The sequence below is a fragment of the Lampetra planeri genome, chromosome 22, assembly GCF_965212315.1.
Source record: "Lampetra planeri chromosome 22, kcLamPlan1.2.h2, whole genome shotgun sequence".
Lineage (NCBI taxonomy): Eukaryota > Metazoa > Chordata > Hyperoartia > Petromyzontiformes > Petromyzontidae > Lampetra > Lampetra planeri.
The window spans coordinates 9383532-9392788 of NC_136128.1; the positions used below are offsets into that span (position 1 = coordinate 9383532).

Sequence of the window (9257 nt, forward strand, 5' to 3'; positions counted from 1 at the left end):
ACCGACCCGCGCTGAGCAGCTTGGTGAAGTATGGTCGAACGTCCGCTGCACCAGCGGGCCTCACCCACGGCGAGTTCTTTTATGTCGGCGATGAGCTCTGCGATGCTGTGAAACTTTGCACGCCTGGCGTGACCGTTGCGAGAAGACTTTTTTTTTTTCAGCTGTCACTCGTAAGTTGTTGAGGGAGATTGTGACGTTGTTGCCTAGGCGCAGACTCGCACGGCATACTACGCGCCCAACCAGATGACACAGATTCGGCCCCAGCAGCGCTGGCCCACACAGCAGGTCCGTCCGCAGGGTAAGAAAAAGAAGCCTTCCCGAAGGTCCCACCACGCATGCGCACGAGGGGATGAATTAAACTTCACTTTGGAAAGCTCGCAGGTGGCGGGTGAGGGACGAGGGAGGGAGGGTGGGTTTTGGGGGGGCTCCTGGTTCTGTCCCAATGGCATGAGTTTCATCGCCACTGCGATTCGTTAACGTGAGAGACTTGCGCTAGGAGGCGTCTGAAACCGCAAGGCGGGTCTGTCAGTCCATCACCTGCTGCCGAGTGGAATTGGGCTTTCTTGCACGCGTTCATCGTGAACCCAATTTCAGTCTCTTTCGCACTGATCGCAGAGGCACTGAATTCATCGCGTGCTTTAGCGTTTGTCTTTGCCCGTGGTTCGGCTGCAGAGCAGTTGAGGTTGCGGTCCGGCGATGCTTTGGCATCATCGTGTGTTAGCACCGGTGCTTGCAAGCAGCGCGGGCGCGTGTCTGCAAGTGGCACCTGTGTTCGGTCCGCTGAATGGCGAAGCCGGTGTCTTGTTCCGGTCGGCAGCCTCGTTGGGTGTGGCGGGCTTCGCTGCTAGGCGAACGTTGTCTCTTAAAGTTTTCCCCCTTCCCTGCAATAGTGCATGCAGATGTAAGGCAGTCCGTAACCTTTGCGCAACCCTCCAAACTATCAAGAATAGCATGGACAGAACAAAAAATAAATTAGAGCATATACTTCAAACATACACAAATACTTAACAGGACCATGATTAGAGCATCTCCCCTTGCGGAGACGAACTAACCGCGGTGCATATTGTGGTCCCTGTTGCTGGCGGAGGGCAGGTGGCTACCAGGGCATGCAGGGAGGCATGATGAGGCAGTCGGGCACAAGGCAGCAGCAGCAACAGCAGCAGCCCCCCATCCGGACGATGTCGCCCATCACCAACACGCAGATTGTACGATCCATCCCCGGTGGACATCGCGTCGGTGAGAGCTGCCTTCGCGATTCTCTAAAGCAGGGGGTTGGGTGGGGGGAGGAACTCATGGCGCACGGGCCAGACAACGCCCGGGACTCATTTCATACGGGGACACCGCATGGTCATTTTCTACAGCTCTGTGAGCCAGACGTGGCCCGCAACTCTTATTGTACCCACCCATGGCGACGCAAGGCCTACCACTTTGAAACGGCCCGCCAATGATATTAACCCGTCGCTGCAAGCCTCTTGGCTGCATAAATTGGAAACTCGTGAGAGGTGGGGGTGGGGGAGATTTTTGACCTGGAAAAGACACTTTCTCATTGGTATGCTTCTTCACTCTTGGCACTGCGAGCACCTCTTGCAGTAACAGAAGTCACCCAAGGTGTGGGTTTGTGTGTGTAATGTGTCGTGTGGAACAGTGGTGCAGTGGTTGGCGTGCGCTGCGTTTACAAACCCGACTGCCCGAGTTCCGTTCCCGCTCACGGCCAACGCCAGATTATTATCTGAACCGGTTCCGGGCCTCCCTTAGCTCGACCCGGCCTCAATGAGTACCTGGTGCGATGTGTAAACATCGCCACTGGGGAGATAAAGGCTGCTGGGCATGGCGCTGGCCATCTTGCACTTGGTGTGCTGTGCCGGCCTCCGTTGGTGCTCGCTAACAGCACTTTCCCCAAGTCTCTTCAGGTTATATGGGGATCTTTGTCTTTGTTGATGTGCAGTCCTATTGGGCCCTCGGTAAGAAAAAGGTCTCCCACCCCTTCTCAAAGCGAAGTATTTACACTTTTTTTTTACCAGGTAAATCCCACTGAGCTATATACTACTTTTTAGAAGTGACTTGGCCGCAAATTATATCTCAACAAAGTGGCTTATGTGGAAATTGATTGCAGCCAAATACTCCAAACGCATGTTGATTCTATATGTGGAGGGAAAAACCGGAGCACCCGGAGAAACATCCACACGACCACGGGGAGAACATGCAAACTCCAAATATACAGGCGTCAGGGTTGGGATGGAACGCACAACCTCCTGTATACCAGACGAGGTAATTAACATCTCGCCACTGGCGCCTCAACAGCGGCGAGATGGCGAGTCCAGCGATGTCTGTGCCACGTCCGTCATATTGCTCTTGGGAGTGCATGACAGATGTCCGGTTATTTTCACCGCCCTTGGCCTCCGCAAAGAGCGCACAGAAGCACTCTGGCCAGTGCCGGCTTCAAGCCTCTCTCCGCCGTGGTAGTTGTGCGAATCCTCTGTAGGAATATGTTTGGCGTGTTCGCTGGTTAGGTTGGTCGATATTGGCATGGCTGCCAGTAGTCCAAATCTTCTCTCTGGCTGTCCATTGCTCTCCCAGCCCGGTTATAACTTTGACCCATGTTTGCATTCTGTCCTTTTTGTTTTGATTAGGTTGTTTTTCAATATTGTCCACTTCACTTTCGGAGTCTGGATTTATTTGTTTGTCCCATATCGTTACGCTTTTTTACTATTATTCTGTGCATTACAATATTCTGTTGGATTGAAATACACCATTGCAATATGTTCCCGTTCTTTACACTGGTTAGTTAAGGTTTCAAATTAGCTTGTTATTCAAAAACCATCTCCACTGCAGTCCTGACACAGACTCGAGCTTGGCTCAATTTGGCGGATGATGTAAAGATGAATATAATTTGAAAACTGGGTGCGAGTCTTGGGTGAACGTTTGTGCCGTTGGCATGGCGGCGACTGGTAGAATTGGGTTTGTGCTTTGTGTGCCGACACTCGAAGCAGTGCACTGAACCACCCTGGGGATTTTTTCAAAGTGAAGTTTGATTCATACCTCGATCTGCAACGAGCGACAGACACGAGTGCCTTTTTCACATCCCGTGTTTACCTTTGTTCGTGCGTTTTTGTTTTTTTTCATTTCCATCTCGTTGCAATCTTCTCGCGCATCACCGTCCTTGGCCGCAAGTGCGAGCGCCTTTCTCTTGCGGCGCTTTGTGTTTTTCCTGCAGCTGCAACGCAGACGCTGGGACCCCGAGCGATGCCTGGCATGGGACCGCGGAATGTGGGTGCCTACAAGTACGGCCAGCCGATGCGCAACCCGATTCATGGCCATATGCAGCAGGTGAGTGCCATTCAAGTCCTCATGACGCTTTGTTGGTGCTGGCTACGTGACGACTTTGATGCAGACCACGTGGCCCTGTAGATGCAGGCTGCGTGGGTCCGTAGATGCAGGCCGCGTGGGTCCGTAATATTAATTTGGTGAGCTACGTTCATGTTTGTATGTTACGTATATGTACAATTTATAGTATTCGCTTGTTTCTGTACATTGAAGTCGACTGACTTGAACGAAATTCGGCCCTGGAAGTGGATCGTCCACGTGCAGCATGAACGTATTCACTTGACGTAACGCGCACAACACTGGCGCTGAAAAGCACAACTCTCCACACGATAATTGAAGCATTGAAGGTGAAGCCTCAAATGTGTCTGCCAGGAGAGGGTGTAGGGGTTAAAAATGACCATGTGGCCATCTGATGCCACGCAGCCGCCTGGCCACACTCGCGTCCCCTTCACCAGGGAAAAATAAATGGCCGTCATTGTTGGGTGACCGGACGATGGCTCGCTTAGGCAGACGCGCGCGTTCGGCTTATACCGTGAAACGATTTTAAACTCCGACCATTCGCCCCCCCCCCCCCCCCCCCTTTGCTCCTTTTGCACTTTTCACATCTTACCGAAATGACACACGGCGGGTGCATCCTGACAATGCTGTGGGGGGCGGGGGTCCTGCGCAACCAGCCAACGCCAGACAGTGGACTTCTTCGGTAGCTTTTCCGCCGCCCGTGGCTTTACACGCGTTGCCGGAGACGTGACCCGCTCGCTGCCCCTTGTCTGTCGCTTCGTGTCCAGATGCACCAGGCCGTCCACGTGCATGGGCAGGAGCCGCTGACTCCATCGATGCTGGCGTCTGCCCCTCTCCAGGAGCAGAAGCAGATGTTGGGTGAGTGGGCCATGCGTTAGCACCCCCCACCCCTCTGCACGGTTAACGCTTTGCACACTACGAGTGTAGACGCGCGTGCAGGAGGAATATCGTGGTAGGATCCGGGGGCGAGCAATTCGAAGGGGTCTGGAATCGATACGGAGGACGAAAGTGTTTTTTGTTGTGGACGTTGCGACGGGTGGGGGATCACGGTGTGGGGAGGGGTGGGAGAGGGGAGGGCAGAGGACCGACACGGGCATTGGAGTGGCATTCACAGGTCGGCAACCGGGGGAAGACCACGCAAGTCAGACGGGTGGTGCAGTGTATACCCGAACCTCGCAGGTTGAATGTAACATTTGCAGCGGTTATGGAATGTGGCATCGGGGAGGAGGGTGATTTGGTGGGATCGATGCAACAGCTGCTACGAACTCTTAATATGAATTTTCTTTGAGCACCCGAAATAATTTATAATTTGGTCAACAGAGCAGCAGGGAATACACTGCATTGTACACTAATTGTACAATTGCACAGTAATTGTATATTTTTTACTAGTATTGGGCATACATCGCGTGCTACAGTTTTTTTTATGACGTTGAACCTTGTTTTTCTGCCTTGACCAATTTTGGGAATTGGTGTAATAATGCTATTTGAACTTGTATACTTTATCAATTTCACATTTTATTTTAAGCGATTTACTGACCTTTCCCATACTTGGCACTGCTATCTGTGTTTTAGTATTATTGTAACTTTCTGGGACCTTCATAGCTCATTGGATTTCTCCAGGATAAATAAATCTTCTGATTCTGAACCAGTGGACTGATCCGGTCAGAATCTTGCTCTCGACTTGACAGAATGTTTTTTTTAAAATATCTGCGAGTCGTCGTTGTCGTCGTAGTAGTAGTGTTAGCGTGCTGACCTTGCCTGTAAGTAGGGGGGGGGGGGTGGGCGGACAGGGGGGGGGTGGGGTGTCCGGTAACTGAGGAGGTGGCACATGGAGCCCTGAGCGAGCATATGGATGGGATCACAAATTGGGCGGTGGGTGGTGGTGGGGGGGGACCTCGACGTGGCGGCGCTTACTCCATCAGCGATTGGAGTTTAATGTCGGCTTTGATGCGAGTGCCTAAGGAACACTGAGCCCCACCGGTGAAAGGGGCAGAAGGAGAGACGGTGGTTGCGTCTTTATCGTCGCCCGTAAGCGATTTTTTTTTGTTGTGTATTTTTTTGGGGGGGTGGAGGGGAATGGGGAGGGGTGGGGGGATTTTCACAATTGCAGGATTTATGAGTTTGGTTTAGCCGCTGCGGTTATAGGGACGTTAGATTTATTATTCTATTTTAACGCGCGGGGGTTATAGAGCGGCTGGATTTATCGCTTGGATTGGCTCGCGAGGAGCTTGAAATATTGGCTGGACCGTTTTAGCACGCGGGGGGTCTCTGCGTGCAACGTTAAGATTTATTTAGCGGTTGTATTCGAAAGACGTTGTTCTCTTGTGGCCAGGAGAGAGCAGTGTTGCACCTTTACACAATCCAGTGAGCCTTACCCCCATCCGTATAAATAGCTCTGTACTGTACGCAGTTACTAGGCATGTGACGATTTGTGAATTGTAACTCTTTGGGACGTCACGATTACGTTAAAGAATCAATTATTTGTGCTGCCATTGCTGTATTTCTAGTAACTTCCGGGCGCCATGTGAACCAATTACCACATGCTTAATTGGATGTAGTCGATTTAATAAAACGCTGTATCTGATGCATGTATTGTGGCCTGGATAGTAACCTGTGCTAAATTCGCTTCTGTTGCGTTGTCACATTCTTTAAACTGGCAGTTTTGCGTAGGTCATGAAGTCCATTCTGCACCCTTGACTGATGACTATAACCATCCCAACTCTTGAGCAGGTGCACCTGCAATTGGCATCTCTTTTAAACGGGCAATGGTCTTACTCTTACAAGGGAGGGAGGGGATGTGGTGACACGATGGTTGGTCCCCTTCGCTACAAACCCAGCTTAACCACGTTTGATCACTTAATATTTGCTATTGTCTTTTAAAAGTTTTGAGTGCACATTTTGCGCATTGGTCACACCTAATCTGGAATGTTTTTTTTACTAACATTCCCCCCCCCCCCTGCCCCCCCCTTGCCGGTTTCACTTTCGTCGGCGTGCATTGCGCGTTTCAGGCGAGCGTCTCTTCCCGCTGATACAAGGCATGCATCTGTCGCTGGCGGGGAAGATCACCGGCATGCTGCTGGAGATCGACAACTCGGAGCTGCTCCACATGCTCGAGTCGCCCGAGTCCCTGCGCTCCAAGGTGAGCGGCCGCAGAGGGCTCGCGCGAAATAAATAAATTTCGAAATCATCGTGGGACACGTCGCTCCAAGGGATGACGGGACCAATGGTGGAGGATAATAACGCAGTGTGCTGCCCAGCGTTGGATTCGCGGCCGAGAAAACGTCGACCGTGGAGTAGCAGCGGTGAAATCAGTTGGCGTGGATTGATGCAGCGCAGGATCGTATGGGTGGGCGGTGGGGCGGAGAAGCTTTCATCCAGTGGTGGATTGAGCGTGCCTCATGGGGACGACGATGAATCACCCCCCCCCCCCCCCCCCCGGTGCACCGTTTTGAGGCCGCACAACATCTCTTGAGTGTTAAAGGGCTTTCCCGTCTTTTAAATCCTCTGTTTGCGTCGTTATTTTTATAGCCGATTTTTTTTTTTCAGAATTGGGTCTGACCTCGTGGTGCCCTGACTGGTGCTGTCTGCCCCCCCCCCCACCCACCCCGGCATCCAGGTGGAGGAGGCTGTGGCGGTGCTGCAAGCCCACCAGGCTAAAGAGGTGGCTCAGAAGACGGGGGCCGTGCCGGTGCAGTAATTTTCCAAGCGCCACAACACCCTCCCCCCATCGAGAGAGAGGAGTAAGTGCCGCTCACTGTGTTGGGCCTGTGTCAAGCGTCGTGGTGGTGGTGGTGGTGGTCCCTGCATGCGTGTACATCGGTGACAATTGGTCGCATCTCAACATCAACCTCTTGTGGCCATGTTTATTTTGTTTAACCAGGTGAAGGATAAAGGTCTTCGTATCAGGTGGCTAGGGCTTGCACAGGGTTCAGCCTCATCGAACACCTATTCACCAGCTTGCGATTATTCACACACGGCCCAGACGGTAAAAGCACCCAAAACCAGACAAGGCGAGAGAGAGAGGGCATGGTCACCAAAATAGCCAGGGCATAATGGTCGATCGATCAAACCCGTGCAATTTAATTTATTTAGAAAAGTTGCAGAGAACGAGAGGGCGCGGATGCCCCCCACCCACCGTGTTAGAACAACGCAATTGGCGAACCCGTTCGTTCCAACTATCTGAAGCGATCATTTTATCTATTTGAGTCATCGTTACTGGACTCAGAATCGCTTGACTGCCATGCCTTTTTGACCGTCGGTTTTCTAACGTTGCGATGTTTTATTTGGCAGACCCTCCACGGTGGTTCAAGATGGCTGGACACATTTAGACTGGAGTCACTAAAAAAATGCACAAAAATAGCATATCGAAGTGAAAAAGAAAAACACAAAAAACGTAAAATAAAATCCCAAAAAAATAGCAAAATTACAAAACTAATGGTTTGAAATGTGTTAAGATGTGGTTTTCCAAACTTCCAATTCTTGGGGCTACTGTTGTCCGCCTTACAGAGTTTTACCATACTTGTGCGTTAAAATACACGTTGAAGAGGTTCAATCTGCACATGTCTGACGATTGGCAAAAAAACGCCGTGACGCAGGGAGCGCAGATTCTGAAAGTGACATCCCCTCCATGTGCGTGTTTTATCCGAGACGCCCGTGCGGCCGAGATAACGTTGGAGACTTCCAATTCAAATAAAAATCCTTCACCTCTTGTTTGAATCGGCGCTCTTCCGCGTCACGTGGGACGCACGCGGAGACCTCTTTGGCGATTTGAATCGGTGCTCGGGTCGCACGCACGCGCGTGTACAAAAGACAACGCGAAGGTGTACACAGATGAATCGTGCCCTCTGTGTCATCGGGGACATTGTGTGTAAACATAAATCCGCACGAGGTCTATCTTTGCACGAATCGCTGTCGGCATTGAACCAGCGCGTTCGACTTCCCATCGGTCGTATTTGACCGGAGCAGGGTTTTGTAAATGGTGCCTGGGGCGGACGTTGGTGGTGGTCGTAAGGACACTGGGGGTTTGGAAAAAAAACGCACGGTTTGTGTTTGGTCAGGTGAGGTTTTCATCTGATAGGTTTTGGGGGACTGCGTTTTTTGGTTGTCTTGCCTTGTGGTTGGTGGGGCTGACGACTGTCGGCAGTGGCGGATTGCGAACGGGACAAGACGGAAGGTGTTTCGGTTTTGAGTTTGTTTTAAAAAATTGTAACTTTGCAATTCAAGTAAGAGCACACAAAGGGAATAAACAAGTTGAAGGGGGAAAATAAATAAAAAAAACCAAGAAAAATAGTTCAGTACAAATGTCTGGACGTTTGCCTTTTTTTTTGCTTGAGTTAAATAAAAAAAACTGCTGTTTCACCCCTGATGTCTGTGTGACTACGTTTATTTGTCGTTGCGGTTCTTGCAGAGGAAAAAGATTTGGCAGCCGCATCTACTCATGAAATGTCAATCGTATTTTCCAACTGCGCACTCCCCCCCCTCTCTTAGTTCCCGTTGTTTGTTTGTGAAATTGCTTCGTGCATTAGCTCTGCCCGTCCACAGTGGGGCAACACGATAAGTATTGCATTGATGATGCACTATGAATCGAACTTTCAGTACAAAGTCGCGATGTTATCGGGGACTTTCCGCCTTCAAAATAATAATGGCACGCCGTCCGGTTTGTGGAGCATTTGGCATCAAAATCGCCAAGTGGAGGTTTGCGCCTTTTTTTCCGCGGCCTTTGGGTCCAATCTACAGACCTGCAGCCTCAACGGCATGCCAGTGGAACGCTTGCACAAGACCAAATCGCTCTGCGTGCGTCCAATCTCCATGGGGTGGCGGGTTTGAGCCTGGCTCGTACTTGCAAGGCAGACGACTACCAGGGCTTACCGGGTATTACAAGCATGTGCTTTTTGTGTTCTCTTGGTTGTCCTTCC

At 51.1% G+C, this 9257-nt stretch overlaps 1 protein-coding gene across 6 annotated transcripts in view; it reads left to right on the forward strand.

Moving 5' to 3' along the window:
• The window catches only part of LOC144724990 (polyadenylate-binding protein 1-like), a 24413-nt gene extending 15713 nt beyond the window's left edge, over nt 1-8700 (forward strand). For 2 of the 6 annotated variants that reach the window (XM_078604376.1, XM_078604378.1), the window contains exons 9-15: nt 208-298; nt 1093-1236; nt 3215-3327; nt 4110-4200; nt 6351-6481; nt 6959-7082; nt 7633-8700. In XM_078604376.1, coding sequence (XP_078460502.1) covers nt 208-298; nt 1093-1236; nt 3215-3327; nt 4110-4200; nt 6351-6481; nt 6959-7039 — 651 coding nt within the window. In that variant the 3' untranslated portion in view covers nt 7040-7082; nt 7633-8700. The remainder of the gene's footprint in view (nt 1-207; nt 299-1092; nt 1237-3214; nt 3328-4109; nt 4201-6350; nt 6482-6958; nt 7083-7632) is intronic. The other 4 variants (XM_078604379.1, XM_078604381.1, XM_078604377.1 and 1 more) reach the window with 3 other exon arrangements.
• Nucleotides 8701-9257: the final 557 nt, after the last annotated feature.